At 44.0% G+C, this 25,196-nt stretch overlaps 1 protein-coding gene across 4 annotated transcripts in view; it reads left to right on the top strand.

Annotated features, from left to right (window-relative positions):
• The window catches only part of DIAPH1 (diaphanous related formin 1), a 189,257-nt gene that overhangs the window by 96,265 nt on the left and 67,796 nt on the right, over positions 1 to 25,196 (top strand). For all 4 annotated transcript variants that reach the window (XM_084850935.1, XM_084850933.1, XM_084850931.1 and 1 more), the window contains 7 exons: positions 1,231 to 1,339; positions 1,894 to 2,004; positions 2,750 to 2,868; positions 3,924 to 4,040; positions 11,258 to 11,373; positions 11,925 to 11,989; positions 13,922 to 14,101. In XM_084850935.1, coding sequence (XP_084707061.1) covers positions 1,231 to 1,339; positions 1,894 to 2,004; positions 2,750 to 2,868; positions 3,924 to 4,040; positions 11,258 to 11,373; positions 11,925 to 11,989; positions 13,922 to 14,101 — 817 coding nt within the window. The remainder of the gene's footprint in view (positions 1 to 1,230; positions 1,340 to 1,893; positions 2,005 to 2,749; positions 2,869 to 3,923; positions 4,041 to 11,257; positions 11,374 to 11,924; positions 11,990 to 13,921; positions 14,102 to 25,196) is intronic.

Here is a 25,196-nt window from a genome sequence, read left to right as displayed (position 1 = left end):
CAAGGGTGGGAGGAAGGGCAAAGGGAGAGGCAAAGAGGTCTTGATATTGTAACAATTCATAAAAGTGCTTTCAGAACGAACAAATTAATCTCTTGTTAGGTGCTTGTTAGCCACAAGCAGTTTGTCAGACCAAACTGCAATATTGGGAGCAGGATGTCAGGGTGGAAACTGAGCCCATAGAGCCCCAGAGCGGTTCTGATTCTGAGGAGGAACAGCAATCTGTGGGAGAGGAGCTCGCTCATCTCTCACCAGCACAGCAGCTGGCAGAGATTCCTTCTGCCAGCATTCCTGGGATAGATAGTGACCCTGGCACAGAGAGAGCGCTGGAGGGGGGCTTGCTGGACGCTCGGTGCCGACGCAGGGAGCGCCGACAGATGGAGGGCGCGGAAAGGAGGCGTAGCGCTCGTTTGGTGCACAAGCAACAGCCGCGTCCCGAGGACCCAAGGGAAAGAGGGAGGATCTCTCCCTAGCCCATAAGTTCAGGGTCTTCCTGTGATTCTCCTTCAAACGGGGACCAACTGCCTTACCTGGAGCTTAGGCTACTCTTGCTATCTTTCCCCAGGGCTGTTCCTTGCTTAGTCGCTGGTGATTAGCATCTGAAAGAGTCATTAGGTTGTAAAAGGAATAAAGCCTTGAAAATAATCCTTTTGGCTGTGTCTTGAGTTGGCTATTGGAGGTGACTGTAAGAGGCAGCTAGGGCGCTCCTGACACAGGAGATTTTTTTTTAAATTTAAGCATTTAGACGTTGTGTTCTCTGCTGAAGAAAGGCACCCAAATAAGTGAACAAAAGCACCTTAAGAACTAGGGTATAAACATTCAAGCCTTTTGGGGACAGTAACTTGTATACCTGTAGGAACATATCAGATGCCCAGCTACAGTCAGTGAGCATACTGCAGTTGTACAATAGTCGTATTCTAACATTACTGCATAACCTTGAGACATGGTCTTTAAAATCATACTGACCAAATAAAAGATAATAAATTGAAAATTTTTATCATCTTATTTCTCCCCAGGAACCTCTTAGCTTTTTAGTCAGCTTTCAGACTCCCTCTCACACATGCACACCTGTGAACATGAGGACTAGGAACACTTTTTAAAATGTACATTGGGACTCCAAGAGCTCTAACAACAGGTTTAGTTTACAGAAAATAACTCTATGGGACTTAACTTCTGAGTAGGGGACACTGTCAGAGAAGCTGATAGTTAATGGTTTTCCTTACTCTCACATAGGCATGAGCAAGTTCTGGGGGCACTGACAGAGCGAGCAGAAATGGATGAAGTGGAACGATTTAGACCCATCTTGGATGGCCTGAAGAGTGGCACCTCCGTGGCATTAAAGGTAATAAATGAGACCTGACGCAGAATGTTTCAGTGTGCCCTCGCCTCCTAACAAGGGTGCTCCTGTTCCTAGCTGTAACCAGCCTGTCACACACCCCTGCAGGATACTCTGTCCAGCCCCCAGTTTTCCAATCCCCCCCTGCAACTGACACTCAACATTCTGCAGCTACTGAGCATGCCCAGTCATTGTGCTGTTTGTGGGGGATTGCCCCTTTAGGTTTGTGTTTTTAAACATTTGTTGTACTTCTGAAGACCTCAGGGCCTCCCCCAAGTGTGCTGATAACCTCCCTGTTGTTTGTTGGTGGACCCATTTTGACAGCACAGCTGTCGGCACTCACTGCCTAAATTTGCTATTAGAAGAGTGATACCAGCAGCTTTAACTTTTGTGCTGCTTTGTTTTGAGAGAAGAGTGAAAGAAAACTTTTCTTTGGCTACAGGCAGTGTTGATTGGCAGGCATTTTATAATTTTTTTCTCCAAGGCTTACCCTGTTCTTGTTGGTTGAAGGTGAAGGCCTGGCTTGGTCTGACATGAAATCTCTCTTCAACTTGGTTTAGGTAGCCTGTCTACAGTTGATCAATGCCCTGATAATTCCAGCAGATGAACTTGACTTCAGAGTTCACATCCGCAGTGAGCTGATGCGTTCTGGACTGCAGCAGATCCTCAAGGTGAGAAGCATCCGTCTTTCCTGCTATCAAGTATTTGCTGTATTTAGGGGGAGATGAAATCTGCCACCTCAGTGCCCTGTTTAAAGTGTGAGTAATTGTGGGCTGTGTTGAGCATACTGCAGACTTATTAGCAGTTTTCCAACTGACTATGTTTCACAAGAATAATTAACATTACCTTGTTTACACAGTCCTACAATTGAGGTTGCTTCAGCTATTGGGGAGCCTCTTATTTCTCACTATAATGGATTTTTCAGTGAGTATGAGGACTGCTATTCATCCTCCTCACACTTACCTCCATGTATACACTGAATATGTGGAGGGGGCAGAACCCTGCCCTGCTGGTTCCGCCTCCAACCTTGATGCATTGACCCTAGCCTCATGTCATCCATGCACTGTGTGGGATGTGTGAAAAGGAGTGCCCATTTGCATAGAGTTGTATGTAAGCACCCATATGTGATCACAACCCCTATATGATACCTCTTCACATGTCCTGCTCAACACATGGATGTTAGGAGCAAGGGCAGGGCTGGTGAGGAATGGTCTTGCCCTCCATTTACTTATTAGTTCTGTGTTAATTGGTGTCTGGTCTTGGATGGATCCAGTTAATCCATGCTCTGGGGGTGGGGTGAATGAAATAGTCCTTGACTGACAGTAGGATGTCCTGATGGATTCAGAACTGGTACCTATAGATGTGAGGATGGTGATGACTGGTGGGCACCCTCTGATGTGGTTGTGTCCTCCTTAGGAGCTGCACGCTCAAGATAATGAGGAGCTGAAGGTTCAACTGCTGGTATTTGAAGAATCTGGCGAAGAAGATTCTGCAGATCTCAGAGGCCGCTTGGAGGAAATTCGCGTAGAAATGGAATATCCTTCTGCTCAGTGGTCTGGAGGAAGATGCTCCTGGGGCAGAGGGCTGTCCTCTTATTACATTTTGTGAACTGCCATATATATTGATTGCACTTTATTATTTGTAATTTTGTTCTGGCCTGATTCCACACATGTGCTGCATCACAATTAGATAGCCACATGGCACAGTGTCCACAATTTGCATCTTTGGCAGAAATCATTCTCATTTAAGTTAACACAAGGATCAGGCTTCAGCCTAGGCTACTGGTGTGTGTGTGTGTGTGTGTGTGTGTGTGTGTGAGAGAGAGAGAGAGAGAGAGAGAGAGAGAGAGAAACTAGAATCTTAGGACAGAATGTGTAAATGAAGAAAAACAAGCTACCGCATAGTTTGTTTACATTCAGGAGCTGGCCCTGAGGAATTGGCTGTCTTTGGAAAAGGGGGGGGGGTGAATGTAAGGACAAAGGGAGGGTAGAGAAACAGAACAGACACTTAGTAGGAGAGGCTTGGTGAGGTGGATTTGAACCATGGGCTGCATAATGAGGAACGGTGTTTTCTTTTATGTGTGCCATGATGGAGATCTTTGTGGTTTGACCACCACAAGGCATCTGAAATATAGGCAAATATATTCGGAAAAGCCAAACAGTGAAAACGGATATCTATTATAAGGCCCACTTCTGGCTAAGCCTACAGTGGCAATCTTCCATATCACACTCTAATTGTAGGGATAGGTAAGGCCATCCTTAAGTAGAAATAATGAGAAGTGGGTGGAATCCTAAAGCTTAAATTTTCAGGTACACAAGATGTGGCACATTCTTTGATCTCTCTGCTTGAGCATCGCAGGGAGAGACACGTACTGTCATAAGCATTATGCCCAGACTATGGTAGTATAATTGAGGCTTTTGCATTGGTAAAAATGGATTGCGTAGGTTTCTCTGGAAGTCCTTCATGGCTGACATAGAGATTGAGTAGAGGGGCAGTGGATGGTTAATGGATTGGCTAGCTTTTTCTCTTCTGTGAAATCTGCCTAAGTTTCTTTCAGGTAGCATTTGTATCCTTAGCTCTTGTTTTTCACTGACTTCAGTGAAGTCTTCCAGATTCTCCTTAATACAGTAAAGGACTCCAAGGCGGAACAGCACTTCCTTTCTATTTTGCAGCACCTCCTACTAATCCGCAATGACTATGAGGCCAGGTAAAGAGGGAAACTGTTTCAATAATGCCAAAAAGGTGCTTGTGACATGTGGATAAGACTATTCCTCATCACATTTTTGGTGGAGGGACAGAATGCAGACTGCCTCAAAATACATGGATGAAGGTGGCCACTGACTCCACATATTAAATACATTCACATCCCTGGCCCTGGTATGCTACTCAGACAGTACCTTTCTCTACAAATTAGAACATTTTATATGACAACATGAGAGTAGCTGAGCTGGCAGCAGGTAAGAACACTGTTGTTCATTCGTTCAGTCACTTCCGACTCTTCGTGACTTCATGGACCAGCCCACGCCAGAGCTTCCTGTTGGCCATCGCCACCCCCAGCTTCCCCAAGGTTGAGTCCGTCACCTCAAGAATATCATCCATCCAGCTTGCCCTTGATCGGCCCCTCTTCCTTTTGCCTTCCACTTTCCCTAGCATCAGCATCTTCTCCAGGCTATCCTGTCTTCTCATTATGTGGCCAAAGTACTTCAGTTGTGCCTTTCATATCATTCCCTCAAGTGAGCAGTCTGGCTTTATTCCTGGAGGATGGACTGGTTTGATCTTCTTGCAGTCCAAGGCACTCTCAGAATGTTCCTCCAACACCACAGTTCAAAAGCATCTATCTTCCTTCGCTCAGCCTTCCTTATGGTCCAGCTCTCGCAGCCATAGGTTACTACAGGGAATACCATTGCTTTAACTATGCAGACCTTTGTGGTCAGTGTGATGTCTCTACTCTTAACTGTTTTATCAAGATTTGTCATTGCTCTCCTCCCAAGAAGTAAATGTCTTCTGATTTCCTGGCTGCAGTCAGCGTCTGCAGTAATCTTTGCACCTAGAAAGACAAAGTCTGTCACTGCCTCCACGTTTTCTCCCTCTATGTGCCAGTTATCAATCAAGCTGGTTGCCATAATCTTGGTTTCTTTGAGGTTTAACTGCATCCCAGCTTTTGCACTTTCTTCTCTCACCTTCGTCATGAGGTTCCTCAGCTCCTCCTCACTTTCAGCCATCAAAGTGGTATCATCTGCATATCTGAGATTGTTAATGTTTCTTCCAGCGATTTTAACTCCAGCCTTGGCTTCATCAAGCCCAGCACGTTGCATGATGTGTTCTGCGTACAGATTGAATAGGTAGGGTGAGAGTACACAACCCTGCCATACTCCTTTCCCAATCTTAAACCAGTCCGTTGTTCTGTGGTCTGTTCTTACCGTTGCTACTTGGTCATTATACAGATTCCTCAGGAGGCAGACAATATGACTTGGTCTCCCCACACCACCAAGCACTTGCCACAATTTGTTATGATCCACACAGTCAAAGACTTTAGAATAGTCAATAAAACAGAAATAGATGTTTTTCTGAAACTCCCTGGCTTTCTCCATTATCCAGTGGATTTTGGCAATTTGGTCTCTAGTTCCTCTGCCTTTTCTAAACCCAGCTTGTACATCTGGCAATTCTCGTTCCATGAATTGCTGGAGTCTACCTTGCAAGATTTTGAGCATTACTGGAGCCTGTTTCCTGCCTCCCAGCTGAGCAGAGCAGAGTAGAGCAAGCTGCTCCAGCTGGTCCAGGGACTTCAGAAGCAAGCAACTTCCCAGAGAGCGAGCGACCAGAGTGAGCGAACAGGGGGAGCAAACAGGAGTTGGCCAGGGGAGGTCAAGGGGGAGGCCCCTAACATTTTTTTTCTTTTTTAACTAACTTTTTTTTCATTTATTTGTCTTGTAACACACACTTCCACACCAGTGGGACTCTGCTTTTAACCTCCACTGAGTAGAGGAGCAGGCACAGGCTAGTCTAGAACAATCACAGAGCTAGACACAAAAAGGGAAAAGAGGCTATGGAAGGACAAGACTCTCCAGTGGTGGTGACCTGCAAGGTGTGTGCAGTGTTTGTTTTCTTGCCTGAGAACAACATGGCCTACACCTGCAACAAGTGCAAGTTGATCACGCTGCTGGAAGAAAAAGTAAGTGGACTGGAGTGGTGACTGTCGACTTTCTGGGGAATAAGAGAACACGAAGAGTTCTTGAACAGAATGGGGGAACTACAGCAGCAAAGGGAAGACCAGAAGCTTGAAGAGCAACAGCAAGCTTGAGGCAGAAGTGGGAAATGCTGAGGTGAAGAAAAATGGATTAGAGGATACTCCTTGGAAAAGGGTGACAGTTAGGAGAAGAAGAACTAGATGCCACTCTCCACCAGTGGAACCAATGGAGCTGTGGAACCGATTCCAGGTACTTGCGGATGAGACTGGAGGACAGCTTGCAAAGGAAGAATCACAGGGGAACCTACATGAGAGTGAGCAAGAGGCTGAAGGTCAGTCAAACAGAGGCGATGAAACCCAGGCCTACAAGAAGAAGAAGAGAAAGAAGAGTGGTAGTAGTGGGAGACTCCTTACTGTGTGAGATCGAGACCCAAGTATGTTGCGAAGACCCGTGGACTCACCAGGTATGTTGTCTCCCGGGAGGACAGATTAGAGACGTGACTGAAAGGTTGCCTACACTCATAAAGCCCACTGACAGGTATCCCTTTCTTCTCATCCATGTGGGAACAAATGATACCGCCAAGCGGAGCTGCGAAGAAATCACATCAGACTTTGAAGCTTTGGGAAGGAAACTGAAGACCTTTGGGGCCCAGATAGTTTTCTCATCCATCCTTCCAGTAGTTAGAAGAGGGATAGAAAGGGAATGAAAAATACTCCGGGTGAATGACTAGCTACGAAGGTGGTGCCGACGAGAGAGATTTGGATTCTGGGACCACGGGCTATACTTCCTGGAAGATGGGCTGTTGGCAAGGGACGGGTTGTACCTCACAAAGGCTGGGAAGAATGTGTTTGACCACAGCATGAAGAACTTCATCAGGAGGGCTTTAAACTGAATCCTACGGGGAAGGGAGATGTAAAGTTGGGGGTAACAATGGACGTAGGCACATGCACTGCAACGGAGGGAACAGCTCCAATAGCGCCCAATAATAGTCTTCAGACACATGTAGGAAGGAAGCCAGACTATCAAGCACGTGGTCTTTAATGTCTATATACTAATGCCCAGAGTATGGGAAACAAACAGAACGAACTTGAACTCTTAATACAAGAGGGAAATTATGATTTGATAGGTATAACTGAGACTTTGTGGGATGCCTCTCATGACTGGAATACAGCAATTGAAGGATATAACTTGTTCAAAAAGAACAGGAGGAACAGAAAAGGAGGTGAGGTTGCACTGTATGTGAAAAATACATATCTCTGCACAGAAATACAGGAGGAGGAGCTTGGTAGCCCCATCGAGAGCATCTGGATCAAAATAAATGGAGCAAAGAATAAAAGGAACCTGATGGTCGGAGTCTACTACCGGCCACCCAATCAAGGAGAAGACAAGGACGAAACTTTTGAAAAGCAAATAGCCAATGTTTCAAGGAAGCATGATGTAGTAGTAATGGGGGACTTCGATTTCCCCGATATTTGTTGGGAGACAAATTCTGCAAAACATGGCCCCTCCAGGAGATTCCTGACTTGTGTGGCGGATAACTTCCTCCTACAGAAAGTAGAGTAAGGAACTAGAGGGTGGCTATCCTTGACTTGATCCTAACCAACAGAGATGACTTAGTGGATAAAGTAGCAGTTATAGGAACTCTGGGGGAAAGCGACCATGTTGTACTTGAATTCTTGGTTCTAAGGGAAGCAAAAGCCGAGTGTAGTCAAACGCGTACGCTGGATTTTAGGAAAGCTGATTTTAATAAACTCAGAACAATGATCAATAAGGTCCCATGGCAAGCGACGCTAATGAGAAAACCCAAGATGGGTGGGAGCTTTTAAAAAAGGAAATTCTCAAGGCACAATCACAAACAATTCCAACAAGAAGAAAAGGTGGAAGACAACAGAAGAAGCCAATGTGGCTTCACAAAAAGCTTAGAGATGACCTGAAAACAAAAAAGGACACATATAGGAAGTGGAAAGAAGGCCAAGTAACAGAGGAAAAGTACAGGCAGGTAGCACAGAATTGCAGGGATGGCGTCAGGAAGGCTAAAGCTGAGAATGAGCTGGGGTTAGCGAGGGATGCTAAAAACAACAAAAAGGCTTTCTTCAGCTCTGTGCATAGTAAAAGGCAGAGGAAAGAAATGGTGGTTCAGCTATTAAATAAGGATGGCAAAACGATAACAGATGACAAAGAAAAAGCAGGGGTGCTCAATTCCTACTTTGGCTCAGTCTTCTCCCAAAAGACTGTCTATGAGCCCCCTGGCAAAGCCGAAGTACAGGCTGAAGGGACAGGATTGCAGCTTGAGATCTATAGGCATATGGTCAAGGAACACCTAATTACTTTGAATGAGTTCAAATCTCCAGGGCCAGATGAACTGCATCCTAGAGTAATAAAGGAACTGGCAGAAGAACTCTCAGAACTGCTGTCTATTCTCTTTGAGAAATCGTGGAGGACGGGTGAATTGCCAGATGATTTGAAGAGGCTTAATGTTGTCCCTATCTTGAAAAAGGGTAAAAAGGAAGAACCTGGGAACTACAGACCAGTCAGTCTGACATCCATCCCTGGGAAAATTCTGGAGCAGATCATAAAGCAATCCATCTGGAAGCACCTTGACAACAATGCAGTGATGACTCGAAGCCAACATGGATTGGTCAAAAACAAGTCCTGCCAGACACATCTGATCTCATTTTTTGATCAAGTCACCTCCCCTGTGGACCGTGGGAATGCTGTAGACATCACATACCTCGACTTCAGCAAAGCTTTCGACAAAGTGCCCCTTGATATCCTGATGAGCAAACTAGCTCAAAGTGGGCTAGATGAAACAACGATCCGGTGGATCCACAGTTGGCTACAGAATCAGACTCAAAGAGAGCTTATCAATGGGACCTTCTCAAACTGGGGAGAGGTAACGAGTGGGGTAACTCAGGGCTCAGTCCTGGGCCCAGTGCTCTTTAACATTTTTATTAATGACTTGGAGGAGGAGGTGCAGGGAATGCTGATCAGATTTGCATATGACACAAAATTGGGCGGGATAACTAATACTTTGGAAGACAGAAACAAAATTCAGAGTGATCTTGATAGAGTGGAGCGCTGGGCAGAAAACAACAGAATGACATTTAATAGGGATAAATGCCAAGTTCTGCACCTAGGAAAAAGAAACCAAATGCACAGTTACCAGATGGGGGATACGTGGCTCAACAACACTACAAGCGAGAAGGATCATGGAATTGTTGTCGATCACAAGCGGAATATGAGCCAACGATGTGATGTGGCTGCAAAAAAGGCAAATGCTCTTTTGGGCTGCATTAATAGAAGCATCGCTTCCAAATCCCGGGAAGTACTAGTTCCCCTCTACTCAGCACTGGTTAGGCCTCATCTGGAGTACTGTGTCCAGTTCTGGGCACCACACTTTAAGAAGGATGCAGACAAACTGGAGAGGATTCAGAGGAGGTCAGCAGAGATGATCAGGGGACTGGAAACAAAGCCCTATGAAGAGAGACTGAAAGAACTGGGCATGTTTGGCCTTGAGAACAGCCATCTTGCCTCCTTGGTTTTTCTTTTTCTTTGGGACGTTTTTTGTTGCCGCCTCCTGAACAATGTTGCGAATTTCTGTCCATAGTTCTTCCGGGACTATCTACTAAATCTAGTCCCTTAAATCTATTCTTCACCTCCACTGCATATTCATTAGATATATTAGTGAGCTTATATCTAACTGATCTGTGGGTCTTCCCTATTCTCTTTAGTCTGATTGTAAATTGTGCAATAAGAAGTTCGTGATCTGAACTACAGTCAGCTCCAGGTCTTGTTTTTACGGACTGTATAGATGTCCGCCACCTTTGGCTACAAAGGATGTAGTCAATCTGATTTCGGTGTCAACCATCTGGTGAAGTCCATGTATAAAGTCATCCTTTAGGTTGTTGGAAGAGAGTGTTTGTTGTCTTGGCAAAATTCTATCAGTCTATGTCCCACTTCATTTTGCTCTCCCAGACCATGCTTGCCTGTAATTCCAGGTGTCGTTTGACTACCCACCTTAGCATTCCAGTCTCCTGTAATGAAAATAACATCTCTTTTTGACATATTATCCAGTAGGTGCTGCAGATCCTCATAGAACTGATCTACTTCTGCTTCTTCAGCATCTGTGGTTGGGGCGTATATTCGGATCACTGTGATGTTGAATGGCTTACCCTGAATTTGAATTGAGATCATTCTATCGTTTTTTTGGATTGTATCCAAGCACTGCTTTAGCCACTTTATTATTAATTATGAAGGCTACTCCATTTTTTCTGTGGTCCTCTTGTCCACAGTAGTAGATCTGGTGGTCATCTGATGTGAAGTGGCCCATTCCAGTCCATTTCAGTTCACTGACACTCAAAATGTCTATATTTAATCTTGACATCTCCCCAATAACCACATCCAATTTGCCCTGGCTCATAGATCTTACATTCCAGGTTCCTATGGTGTGTTGATCTTTAGAACATCGGATTCGTCGTTCACTACCAGCACTATCGGCTGCTAGCCGTCCTTTCAGCTTTGAGCTAGCTGCGTCATCACATCTGGGGCTAGTTGAACTTATCCTCTGTTCCTCCGCAGTAGCATTTTGACCATCTTCCGACCTGGGAGTCCCATCTTCCGATGGTATACCAACATATCTCTGGTTGTACTGATCCATTTAGTTTCCATGGCAAGAATACTGGGGTGATTGCTGTTACCTTCCTCAGGGATCGTATTTAGTCTGTCCTCTCTGCCATGACCTTCCCGTCTTGGGTGTCCCTTCAGGTTTAGCTCATGGCATCATTGAGGTGCTCAAGCTCCAGCACCATGACAAGGAAATGATCTCCTTTGCTGGAGAAGTAAGAACACTAAACTGGAGTAAAACAAAAGGAGGGGGTAGGACAGAAAGAGGAATCTTCAGCTGCAAGGCGTTGCTGTGATGGGGGGAGTAGATAGGAGCTCTGTCTCATGGGTCTATAGCAGGGGTGGGGAACGTCTAGCCCTCCAGATGTTGGTGGGCTACAACTCCCATCAGCCCACCAGTGCAGCCAATAGTGAGGGCTGATAGGTGTTGTAGCCCAACAACATCTGGAGGGCCACAATTTCTCCATCCCTGGTGTATAGGAATTACAGTAGGCCATCTTGTGTGGTTCAGACATAGGCATTTCTTTGTAGGTTTTATGGGCATGGGACACCTCATCTGGGAAGCCAGTACTTCTGAATATCAGCACTAAACATTTTCTTTCTCCTGCTTTAGGCCTCAGTATTTTAAGCTGATTGATGAGTGCATTTCACAGATAGTCCTGCACAAGAATGGTGCTGATCCAGATTTTAAGCGCAAGCACCTTCACCTTAGTGTTGAGGGACTAATAGGTGAGTCTGGATACAATTTGCTCTGCTGCTAGACAGCTATATCTTATTCTTCGATAACTTTACAAAATGTATTTTCCCCCAGATGCCATGATATGTGATACCAACACAGCAGTATAGCTCTTTGCCCTTTCCCATCACAAGCAAATCGCACAGAATAAGCAAATAGATGTAATGGTGCTTAATTTTCTCAACAAATACAGTTTGCAGAATTCTGTATTGCTTACTGAGATTGTAGGCTCAGATGCAGAATTCCTATTTATTTAGTTTTAGTGCAAAGTTATCTCAGCCTATCCAAAGGGCTACCATACTAGTGCAATACAGCAGCAATGTCACACACAGAGTGCTTTTAAGTTTTGAGGAACATCTCAAAGGCAGGGGCATGTGAATATGAGAGACAGACTCTGCATTGACTTAGCTTGCATCTCAAAGTGAGGAAGATGAAGGGTGGGCAAAACAGGGCACTGTCTAGACAATGTACAGTTCACGACAGGAGGTGGTGTACAAGGAAGGTTTTATTATGATGCACTTAACTGGTTTGTTGTTTTCTGTAGATAACATGATTGATCAAACGAAGGTGGCAAAAAGTGAAGCTAAAGCCATGGAATTGGAGAAGAAGGTTATAATAGTTTGCTCCCCACCCCACATATCTCATATTTCTCCTTTGCTGCACTAGCTTCTATTTCCTTATTGAATCCAGTTTAAGTCACTGCTTTTTGTTTTTAAATCTTACCAGTCTTCTCTGTCTTTATTTGGCTTTGCTCTCTTTAAATCTTGGGTTACTGTTTCTATTTCACACCTTTTTCCTTTCTCTCTTGCTGCCTTTTTTCTCTGGAACTCACTGTCTCCTTATATCCACCCCTCTTCCTCTTTGCAAGGGCATCTCTCTGCTCTCCTGAGCCTTCCACCTCTAACCTCTCCTCTCCATTCCCTTATCATCTTGTCCTTTTAGATTGTAAGTCACTGGTCAAGGCTTAATCTGTTTTAATTGTAATATTTGTACAGTGTATAGTTTTTGAGTCTCTTTATAAAACAATACTATTATTACCCTCCCCTATTTCATCCTCTGCTACTCTTGTCCAACTCCTTCCTCACCAGTCATTTTTGTCATGTCTGCTCAGCTTAGACTGTAAATCCAGAGAGCTTTGCTCATGTGCTTCACTGTGGAAGCAGTTGGAGAAAGGGGAAGGCTGGCATCGGAGAAAGGGTTTAGAGAGCAGGGGCAATGGCTCTCAGCTCAATTGTTTTGAGCATGGTCACTGACATAACCATTCAGGAAGAGAACTTAATTTATGAATGGATGTGGTAGCCTTCACAGAAACATACGAATGTTCCTGGACAGGTATTGCCCTTGACCATAACTGGTCTGCCAGCTCCCAACTTCAGTTGTGTCCCATCTGGAAGATATTTCAGTCACACTGAAAACCCTGCTCCAGTTTTGACTGAGTAGAAGCCAGGATTCCCTCCCTCTATATCATAGCCTCAGCTTGAATGTCAGTTTGGCTTCCAGGAAAGACAAGAATGACTTAGTTAATTAGTTAATGTCTCTGACATTAACAATTAGTTAATGTCTCTGATGGGATAAAGTAAAAATTCTTGAGTGCCTAATTTTTTTAAAAAATCTAGATAAGGTTCATAGCTCAGTGGCAGAGGTTAGCCTGGTATAAAATGTCCCCAGTTCAATCCCTGGCATCTCCAGTAAAAAGTGTCACAGGTAACAGCAGGGCTGAGAAAGATCTCTGCCTGAGACTCTGGAGAGCTGTTGCCATCACCAAGGCAGTATTGGGCTAGATGGATCAATGGTCTGCCTTAGTCAGCTTCATATGTATATTGCCAGCTGCTTTCCCTACATAGTACTTTGAACAGGTCTCCTTACCTTCTCCTTGCTCGGTGAGTAGAGTTGCTGCTGCCCAGTAAGATTTATTTAATTTTAAAATCTATATCCCACTTTTCTTTACCAAATAAATTCAAAGTGGATTACAGGCATCTTTAAAACAAGCCCAAATATAAAATGCAACATGTAAGAACACCAACATCTACGTTGAGAAGGCTGGATTGGAGCTGTTTTCTTCCTGTTCCTTCTGACAAAGATGAAAAGAGAGAGGGTTGACTTTCCAGTATAGTTAGGAGGAGGCTTTTCCAGTGTTCTGACAGTAAACCTGTATTAACAGGGAACATAATTTGAAAGGCCACTTTAACCCAGCACTGAGTTTGCCCATTCCCTCATTTTTTACAAGTTGCCTAATTCTTTTGTTGCACCTAAAATTTTTGTCCATCAGCACTTTCCCATTACATTTTTGTCCCTGGTAACTACAGAGACTAATTGTTAACAAATTCTGTTTATAGAAGCCATTTTCATATTCCTCATTCACTTTATCTGGATTATACAGCCCCAAAAGGTAGACATGACTCTAGCTTGAGGGCTAAGTAACATGGAGTATTGAGCAGGGGGTTGAACTCGATGGCCTTGTAGGCCCCTTCCAACCCTACTATTCTATGATTCTATGAGTACATTGGAATGATTGCTGTATAAAATATTTCTTCCCCGCAGCTGGATTCTGAGTTGACTGCACGCCATGAATTGCAAGTTGAAATGAAGAAGAAGGAGAGTGATCTTGAGAAAAAAATCCAAGATTTACTTCAAGAGAAAGGAACACTGGAAACCGAGAAACAGCAGATCAGCTCAGAGAAGCAAAGTCTGGAAACTGCTAGCTCCCAGCTGAATGATGAGGTAATGATCAGGCATGTGATGTGGGTTGAGGACAGCCATTATAAATACTACCTGGATTTATATTGGCCAAAGGGGAAAAATAAACTCAGAACAATGATAAGTAAAGTCCCATGGCAAGTGACTCTAACGAGAAAAGGAGTCCAAGAAGGGTGGGAGTTTTTAAAAAAGGAAATTCTCAAGGCACAATTACAAACAATTCCAACAAGAAAAAAAGGTGGAAGACAACAGAAGAAGCCGATGTGGCTTCACACAAGCTTTGAGATGACCTGAAAACAAAAAAGGACACATATAGGAAGTGGAAGGAAGGACAAGCAACAAAGGAAGAGTACAGGCAGGTAGCACAGAATTGCAGGGATGGCTTCAGGAAGGCTAAAGCTGAGAACGAGCTGAGGTTAGTGAGGGATGCTTAAAAGCAACAAAAAGGCTTTCTTCAGATACATACATAGTAAAAGACAAGGAAAGAAATGCTGGTTCAACTATTAAATAAGGATGGCAAAATGATGACAGATGACAAAGAAAAGGCAGAAGTGCTCAATTCCTACTCAGAATTGAGAATTGAGAACTACTCAGAATGAGAAGTGCTCAGTCTTCTCCCAAAAGAGGGTCTATGACCCCCCCTGGCAAAGGCGAAGTACAGGCTGAAGGGGCAGGATTGCAGCTTGAGATTGATAGGCATATGGCAAGGAACACCTAATTACTTTGAGTTCAAATCTCCAGGGCCAGATGAACTGCATCCTAGAGTAATAAAGGAACTGGCAGAAGAGCTCTCAGAACCACTGTCTATTCTCTTTGAGAAATCATGGAGGACGGGTGGAGTGCCAGATGACTTGTTGTTGTTGTTTATTCGTTCAGTCGCTTCCGACTCTTCGTGACTTCATGGACCAGCCCACGCCAGAGCTTCCTGTTGGCCGTCGCCACCCCCAGCTCCTCCAAGGTCGAGTCCGTCACCTCAAGAATATCATCCATCCAACTTGCCCTTGGTCAGCCCCTCTTCCTTTTGCCTTCCACTTTCCCTAGCATCAGCATCTTCTCCAGGCTATCCTGTCTTCTCATTATGTGGCCAAAGTATTTCGGTTTTGACTTTAATATCCTTCCCTCAAGTGAGCAGTCTGGCTTTATTTCCTGGAGTATGGACTGTTTTGATCTTCTTGCAGTCCAAGGCACTCTCAGAATTTTCCTCCAGCACCACAGTTCAAAAGCATCTATCTTCCTTCGCTCAGCCTTCCTTATGGTCCAGCTCTCGCAGCCATAGGTTACTACGGGGAATACCATTGCTTTAACTATGTGGACCTTTGTTGTTAGTGTGATGTCTCTGCTCCTCACTATTTTATCAAGATCTGTCATTGCTGTCCTCCCAAGAAGTAAACGTCTTCTGATTTCCTGGCTGCAGTCAGCGTCTGCAGTAATCTTTGCACCTAGAAAGACAAGTCTGTCACTGCCTCCACGTTTTCTCCCTCTGTTTGCCAGTTATCAATCAAGCTGGTTGCCATAATCTTGGTTTCTTTGAGGTTTAACTGCAACCCAGCTTTTGCACTTTCTTCTTTCACCTTCGCCATGAGGTTCCTCAGTTCCTCCTCGCGTTCAGCCATCAAAGTGGTATCATCTGCATATCTGAGATTGTTAATGTTTCTTCCAGTGCTTTTAACTCCAGCCTTGGCTTCATCAAGCCCAGCACGTTGCATGATGTGTTCTGCATACAGATTGAATAGGTAGGGTGAGAGTACACAACCCTGCCGTACTCCTTTCCCAATCTTAAACCAGTCTGTTGATCCATGGTCTGTTCTTACCATTGCTACTTGGTCGTTATACAGATTACTCAGGAGGCAGACAATATGACTTGGTATCCCCAAACCACCAAGAACTTGCCACAGTTTGTTATAATCCACACAGTCAAAGGCTTTAGAATAGCCAATAAAACAGAAATAGATGTTTTTCTGAAACTCCCTGGCTTTCTCCATTATCCAGTGGATTTTGGCAATTTGGTCTCTAGTTCCTCTGCCTTATCTAAACCCAGCTTGTACATCTGGCAATTCTCGTTCCATGAATTGCTGGAGTCTACCTTGCAAGATCTGGAGCATTACCTTACTGGCATGTGAAATCAGTGCCACTGTTGGATAGTTTGAACATTCTTTGGTGCTTCTCTTTTTTGGTATGGGGATATAAGTTGATTTTTTCCAATCTGTTGGCCACTCTTGTGTTTTCCAAATTTGCTGGCATATGGCATGCATCACCTTGACAGCATCATCTTGCAAGATTTTAAACAGTTCAGCTGGGATACCGTCATCTCCTGCTGCCTTGTTATTAGCAATGCTTCTTAAGGCCCATTCAACCTCACTCTTCAGGGTATCTGGCTCTAGCTCACTGACCACACCGTCAAATCTATCCCCGATATTATTATCCTTCCTATACAGATCTTCCGTATATCCTTGCCACCTTTTCTTGCTCTCTTCTGCTTCTGTTAGGTCCTTGCCATCTTTGTTTTTGATCATACCCATTTTTGCCTGGAATTTACCTCCGATGTTTCTAATTTTCTGGAAGAGGTCTCTTGTCATTCCTATTCAATTATCTTCTGCTTCCACGCATTGCTTGTTTAAAAATAGTTCCTTATCTCTTCTGGCTAACCTCTGGAATTTTGCATTTATTTGGGATATTTATTTTATCTCCCCCTATCACTGTTGTCTTTTGCTTTCCTTCTTTCTTGGGCTGCTTCCAGTGTCTCAGCAGACAGCCATCTTGCCTTCTTGGTTTTCTTTTTCTTTGGGACGTTTTTTGTTGCTGCCTCCTGAACAATGTTGTGAACTTCTGTCCATAGTTCTTCCGGGACTATCTACTAAATCTAGTCCCTTAAATCTATTCTTCGCTTCTACTGCATATTCATGAGGAATATGAGTGAGCTCATATCTAACTGATCTGTGGGTCTTCCCTATTCTCTTTAGTCTGATTCTAAATTGTGCAATAAGAAGTTCGTGATCTGAACTACAGTCAGCTCCAGGTTTTTACGGACTGTATAGATGTCCACCACCTTTGGCTACAAAGGATGTAGTCAATCTGATTTCGGTGTCGACCGTCTGGTGAAGTCCATGTATAAAGTCCTCTCTTAGGTTGTTGGAAGAGAGTGTTTGTTATGCACAGTGAGTTGTCTTGGCAAAATTCTATCAGCCTACGTCCTGCTTCATTTTGTTCTCCCAGACCATGCTTGCCTGTAATTCCAGGTGTCGTTTGACTACCCACCTTAGCATTCCAGTCTCCTATAATGAAAATAACATCTTTTTTTGGCGTACTATCCAGTAGGTGCTGCAGATCCTCATAGAACTGATCTACTTCTGCTTCTTCAGCATCTGTGGTTGGGGCGTATATTTGGATCACTGTGATGTTGAATGGCTTACCCTGAATTCGAATTGAGATCATTCTGTCATTTTTTGGATTGTATCCAAGCACTGCTTTAGCCACTTTATTATTAGTTATGAAGGCTACTCCATTTCTTCTGTGGTCCTCTTGTCCACAGTAGTAGATCTGGTGGTCATTTGATGTGAAATGGCCCATTCCAGTCCATTTCAGTTCACTGACACCCAAAATGTCTATATTTAATCTTGACATCTCCCCAATAACCACATCCAATTTGCCCTGGCTCATAGATCTTACATTCCTGGAAGGGGCTAATATCCCTATCTTCAGAAAGGGTAAAAAGGAGGAACCTGGGAACTACAGACCAGTCAGTTTGACATCAATCCCTGCGAAAATTCTGGAGCAGATGATAAAGCAATCCATCTGTAAGCACCTTGAACACAATGCAGTGATTACTCAAAGCCAACATGGATTTGTCAAGAACAAATGCCAGACGAATCTGATCTCATTATTTGATCAGGTAACCTCCCTTGTGGACTGTGGGAATGCTGTGGACATCATATACAGTCAGGGCCAGAAATATTGGAACAAGGATAACTGTTTTGGCAGTTGGCCTCTGTACACCACCACATTGAAGTTGAAAGGAAACACACCCAGATGGGAGCGAAGTCACAACTTTCAGCTGTAATGCAAGGGGTGTGACAAAAGTGGGGCACTAACCATTCAGGAAGGACAGCCAGTGTCATGCACACACACCCATCGTTGGTGGCTCATAAGTAATGGAACAAACCAACATCATTTCAGACTTAAGGATCACCTTTAATACCTGGATGAAAATCTTTTGCAGTCAATGACTGCCTGAAGTCTGGAACCCATGGACATGACCCAATGCTGAGTTTCCTCCCTCGAGATGCTTTGCCAGGCCTTTACTGCAGCTGCCTTCAGCTGCTGCTTGTTTGTGGGTCTTTCTGCCTTCAGTCTTGTCTTCAGTAAGTGAAAAGCATGCTCTATTGGGTGGAGATCAGGTGACTAACTTGGCCATTGAAGAACATCCCACTTCTTTGCCTGGAGAAACCCTTGGGTAGCTTTTGCTATATGTTTTGGGTCATTATCCATCTGCAATATGAAGCGGCGTCCTATCAGTTTGGCAGCATTTGGCTGAATCTGAGCAGAAAGTATAGCCCTATACACTTCAGAATTCATCCTGCTTTTATCAGCAGTCAGGTCATCAATAAACACCAGTGACCTGGTTCCATTGGCAGCCATACATGCCCATGCCATAACACTGCCTCCACCATGTTTGACAGATGATGTGGCATGCTTTGGATCATGAGCTGTTCCTTTCCTTCTCCATACTTTTCTCTTCCCATCATTCTGGTACAAGTTAATCTTGGTTTCATCAGTCCAAAGAATCTTATTCCAGAACCGGGCAGGCTTTTTTAGGTGTTTGCTGGCAAAGGCTAATTTGGCCTGTCTGTTCTTGAGCGTTACTAGTGGTTTGCACCTTGTTGTGAATCCTCTGCATTTACAGTCATAAAGCCATCTCTTGACTGTAGATGTTGACAATGACATGCCTACCTCCGCAAGAGCGTTCTTGACCTGGCTAGATGTTGTGAAAGGGTTCCTCTACACCATGAGCAGAATTCTGCGGTCATCCCCTTTAGTTGTCTTCCATGGTCTTCCAGGCCTTTTGCTGTTGCTGAGCTTGCCAGTTAATTCCTTCTTTTTCAGGATGTTCCAAACTGTTGTGTTGGCCACTCCCACTGTTTCTGCTATCTCTCTGATGGGTTTATGTTGTTTCTTCAGCCTAATGATGGCCTCCTTCACTCGCATGGACACCTCTTTGGACCTCATGTTGGGAGTTCCAGTGAACAGCTACCAAATGCAAATGTAACACTCAGAACCACCTCCAGCCCTTTAACCAGTTGATTGATCATACACAGGAAACAAGCCACACCTGGACATGCAGCTGCTTGTCAGCCATTCATTCCATTACTTATGAGCCCCCAACGATGGGGTGTGTGTATGCCACTGGCTGTCCTTCCTGAATGGTTAATGCCCCACTTTTGTCAAACCCCTTGAATTAAAGCTGAAAGTCGTGACTTTGCTCCCATCTGGGTGTGTTTCCTTTCAACTTCAGCGTGGTGGTGTACAGAGGCCAACTGCCAAAACAGTTATCCTTGTTCCAATATTTCCGGCCCTGACTGTACCTCAACTTCAGCAAAGCATTCAACAAAGTGCCCCATGATATCCTGATGAGCAAACTAGTGAAAAGTGGGCTAGATGAAATAACGATCCGGTGGATCCACAGTTGGCTACAGAATCAGACTCAAAGAGAGCTTATCAATGGGATCTCCTCAAACTGGGAAGAGTGCTTCCCAGTGCTGTTCAACATTTTTATTAATGACTTGCAGGAGGAGGTGCAGGGAATGCTGATCAAATTTGCAGATGACACAAAATTGGGTGGAATAGCTAATACCTTGGAAGACAGAAACAAAATTCAAAGTGATCTTGATAGACTGGAACACTGGGCAGAAAACAACAGAATGACATTTTGTAGGGATAAATGCCAAGTTCTGCACCTAGGAAAAAGAAAACAAATGCACAGTTACCAGATGGGGGATATGTGGCTCAACAACACTACAAGCGAGAAGGATCTTGGAATTGTTGTAGGTCAAAGGCTGAATATGAACCAACAATGTGATGTGGCTGCAAAAAAGGCAAATGCTCTTTTGGGCTGCATTCATAGAAGCATGGCTTCCAAATCCCGGGAAGTATTAGTTCCCCTCTACTCAGCACTGGTTAGGCCCCATCTGGAGTACCATGTCCAGTTCTGGGCACCGCACTTTAAGAAGAATGCAGGCAAACTGGAGAGGGTTCAGAGGAGGGCAACAAAGATGATCAGGGGACTGGAAACAAAGCCTTATGAAGAGAGACTGAAAGAACTGGGCATGTTTAGCCTTGAGAAGAGAAGACTGGAATAATGGGCTCAATGGGCCCATGGAATAATGGGCTCAAGTTACAGGAAGCCATATTCCGGCTGAACATCAGGAAAAACGTCCTGACCATTAGAGCAATACGACAATGGAACCAATTACCTAAGGAGGTCATGGGCTCTCCCACGCTGCAGGCATTCAAGATGAGGCTGGACAGCCATCTGTCAGGGATGCTTTGACTTGGATTCCTGCATGGAGCAGGGGGTTCGACTCGATGGTCTTATAGGCCCCTTCCAACCCTACTATTCTGTGATTCTATGAAATGAATCATAGAATAGTATAATATTCTCTCCACATAGATTCTAAGGAATCCGTCCTGTGGTCCGAGAATCCTTGCACTAAGAGAATATGTAGTGTAAAGAAGATGATTACATTCAATACAGCATGCCTGTCATTTCAGTATTTAAAGGTGCAATCCTATGCATGTTTAGACAGAAAAAACCACAACTCCAATGCTGACTGGGGAATGCTTGGAGGACTTATTTCTTTCTAAACAACGGATGGGATTATGCCTTAAAGAGCTGAGGAGGAGAACATGGGAAGGAGAAGGGGTTTCTTTTACCTTAAGGAAAGAATTGATGTGAGGAGAGAATGAATGGAAGGTATATTTTGTTGTTGTTGTTCAGTCGTTCAGTCGTGTCCGACTCTTCGTGACCCCATGGACCATAGCACGCCAGGCCTTCCTGTCCCGCGCTCTCTCCCGGAGTGTGCTCAAGTTCATATTCATTGCATCGGTGATGCTATCTAGCCATCTCATCCTCTGCCGTCCCCTTCTCCTTTTGCCTTCAGTCTTTCCCAGCATCAGGGTCTTTTCCAGAGAGTTTTCTCTTCGCATTAGGTGGCCAAAATATTTGAGCTTCAGCTTCAGTATCTGTCCTTCCAATGAGCACTCAGGGTTGATTTCCTTTAGGATTGACTGATCTGACCTCCTTGCAGTCCAGGGGACTTGTAAGAGTCTTCTCCAGCACCACAGTTCGAAAGCATCAATTCTTCGGCGCTCAGCCTTCCTTATAGTCCAGCTCTCACAGCCATACATTACTACTGGGAAAACCATAGCTTTTATTAGACGGACCTTTGTTGGCAAGGTGATGTCTCTGCTTCTTACTGTGCTGTCTAGGTTTGCCATAGCTTTCCTCCCAAGGAGCAAGCGTCTTTTAATTTCATGGCTCCAGTCACCATCTGCAGTGATCTTGGAGCCCAAGAAAGTAAAATCTGTCACTGCTTCCATTTCATCCCCTTCTATATGCCAGGAAGTGACAGGGTCAGATGCCATGATCTTCGTTTTTTTAATGTTGAGTTTCAAACCAGCTTTTGCACTCTCCTCTTTCACCCTCAACAAGAGGCTCTTGAGATCCTCTTCCCTTTCTGCCATTAGGGTGGTATCGTCTGCATATCGGAGGTTGTTGATAATTCTCCCAGCAATCTTAATTCCGACCTGTGATTCATCGAACCCGACATTTCTCATGATGTACTCTGCATATAAGTTAAATAAGCAGGGTGACAATATGCAGCCTTGTCGTACTCCTTTCCCAATTTTGAACCATTCGGTTGTTCCATGTCTGGTTCTGACTGTTGCTTCTTGACCCTCGTACAGATTTCTCAGGAGACAGGTAAGGTGGTCTGGTACTCCCATCACTTTAAGAATTTGCCACAGTTTGTTGTGATCCACACAATCAAAGGCTTTAGCGTAGTCAATGAAGCAGAAATAGACGTTTTTCTGGAATTCTCTTGCTTTCTCCATGATGCAGCGAATGTTGGCGATTTGATCTGTTCCTCTGCCTCTTCGAAACCCAGCTTGTACTTCCGGTAATTCTCGGTTCGCATACTGCTGAAGCCTAGCTTGTAGGATTTTGAGCATCACCTTGCTGGCATGTGAAATGAGCGCAATTGTGCGGTAGTTTGAACACTCTTTGGCGTTGCCCTTCTTTGGAATTGGAATGTAAACTGACCTTTTCCAGTCTTGCGGCCATTGTTGAGTGTGCCAAATTTGTTGGCATATTGAATGCAGCACTTTAACAGCATCATCTTTTAGGATTTTAAATAGCTCAGCTGGAAGACTGTCATCTCCGCTAGCTTTGTTGTTAGTAATGCTTCCTAAGGCCCACTTGACTTCACTCTCTAGGATGTCCGGCTCAAGTTCAGTGAGTGCACTCTCATGGCTATCAGGGACATTCAGATCTTTCCTGTATAGTTCTTCTGTGTATTCTTTCCACCTCTTCTGAATCTCATCTGCTTCTGTTAGGTCCCTGCCTTCTTTGTCCTTTATCATGCCCGTCTTTGCACAAAACGTTCCCTTGAGATCTCCGATTTTCTTGAAGAGATCTCTAGTCTTTCCCATTCTGTTGTTTTCCTTGATTTCCTTGCATTGTTCATTTAAGAAGGCCTTCTTGTCTCTCCTTGCTATTCTCTGGAACTCTGCATTCAGTTGGATATATCTTCCCCTTTCTCCCTTGCTTTTTGCTTCCCTGATTTCCTCAGTTACTTGTAAAGCCTCATCAGACAGCCACTGTGCTTTCTTGCATTTCTTTTTCTTTGGGATGGATTTCGTTGCTGCCTCCTGAACAATGTTACGGACCTCCGTCCATAGTTCCTCAGGCACTCTGTCTATCAGGTCTAATCCCTTAAATCTATTCCTCACCTTCACTGTATATTCATAAGGTATATGATTGAGGTCATACCTGAATGGTTTAGTGGTTTTCCCTACGTTCTTCAATTTAAGCCGAAATTTTGCAACAAGAAGCTCATGATCTGAGCCACAGTCAGCTCCAGGTCTTGTTTTTACTGACTGTATAGAGCTTCTCCATTTTGGCTGCAAAGGACATAATCAATCTGATTTCGATATTGACCATCTGGTGATGTCCATGTGTAGAGTCGTCTCTTGTGCTGTTGGAAAAGAGTGTTTGCTATGATCAGCGTGTTCTCTTGGCAAAACTCTATTAGCTTTTGTCCTACTTCATTATGTACACCAAGGCCATGCTTGCCTGTTATCCCGGTGATCTCTTGACTTCCTACTTTAGCATTCCAATCCCCTATGATGAAGAGGACATCTTTTTTTGATGTTAGTTCTAGAAGGTGTTGTAGGTCTTCATAGAACCGATCAACCTCAGCTTCTTCGGCATCAGTGGTTGGGGCATAAACTTGAATTACTGTGATGTTGAATGGTTTGCCTTGGATTCGTACTGAGATCATTCTATCGCTTTTAAGATTGTACCCCAGTACTGCTTTTCCCACCCTTTTGTTGACTATGAGTGCTACTCCATTTCTTCTAAAGGATTCTTGCCCACAGTAGTAGATATGATGGTCACCTGAATTAAATTCGCCCATGCCTGTCCATTTTAGTTTGCTGATTCCCAAGATGTCGATGTTCAATCTTGCCATCTCATGTTTGACCACCTCCAACTTACCTTGATTCATTGATCTGACATTCCAGGTTCCTAAACAATATTGTTCTTTACAGCATCGGATTTTCTTTTCACCACCAGACACATCCACAGCTGAGTGTCCTTTCGGCTTTGGCCCAGCCGCTTCACTCTTTCTGGCGCTACTTGGAAATACCCTCTGCTCTTCCCCAGTGGTATTGTACACCATCTTCCCCAGTGGTATTGTACACAGGAAGGTATTGTACACCTTCCGACCTGAGGGGCTCATCTTCCGGTGTCATATCTTTTAGCCTTGTGATACGTTCCATGGGGTTTTCTTGGCAAGGATACTGGAGTGGGTTGCCATTTCCTTCTCCAGTGGACCACATTTTGTCAGAACTCTCTGCCATGATCTGTCCGTCTTGGGTGGCCCTGCACGGCATAGCTTATGGCTTCACTGAGTTACGCAAGCCCCTTCGCCACAACAAGGCAGTGATCCATGAAGGGGGGAAGGTATATTACAAGATAGTAATTGAGCTGATAATGGATAGGATAAGAAACAACCAACAAATACAGTAACAATTGGTGGGTGTACATACTCTAGGCAGGAGAAGAGGGAAATAAGGAGGCAAAGATATGTTTGAAGGGAAATTATAAGAGCAAAAGGAATATCCAGGTACAACTGTGTAAATTGAATTAAAGAAGAGGGAAGGATGGAAATGTACTTTGAACTTAAAAAAACATGGCTAGATTTAGGATATATAGATAGTACACTGATTGTACCTGTCATCCTAAGAAGATAGGAAACTGGCAAATGAGTGTTCCCTTTTCTTGGCCCCCTTCATATGCCTAACATTGAGGGGGAAAGGATCTGCTTCTATCCAAGAATCACTTCTTATTCTGTATTTTGGTGCTGGAACTGCCCTTCTCTCCTGTTAGTAAACAAAATTAGGATGAGCTCTCTTAGCAGGCAGGAACCTCACTGAATATGCTCTTTATTGTTGTCGGTTTTTCCTCTGCTCTTTTTTTAAAGTGTAAATGTACAAACATACAAAATATAATTACAAGTCACAAATACAAAATTAAACGTAGGCATAGATGCTCAAATAATTCTAAACAATTAACAGTTACCAAACATTCTAAGTCTTCCTAATTTGCCTTACCTTCATAATAAATATATAATGATCCAATGTCCACATCAAAAACATTACTCGAATAATGTAAAAGCTCTATATTTATTGATGTCCAAATTACATTGTTTGTTTCATGTGAGGAATAAATGGCACCCAAAGTTGTTCAAATTTTTGTTGTTATTGTCTACCTTCATGTAGGTGAACAAATTCCATTAATTTAACCATTGAGGCAATCTCCATTTTGTAGCTATGATTAGTTTTG

Source organism: Heloderma suspectum, chromosome 4, assembly GCF_057233095.1.
Source record: "Heloderma suspectum isolate Gila_16-S chromosome 4, 16-S_ref, whole genome shotgun sequence".
NCBI lineage: Eukaryota > Metazoa > Chordata > Lepidosauria > Squamata > Helodermatidae > Heloderma > Heloderma suspectum.
This window is presented reverse-complemented; position numbering and strand designations above follow the sequence as displayed.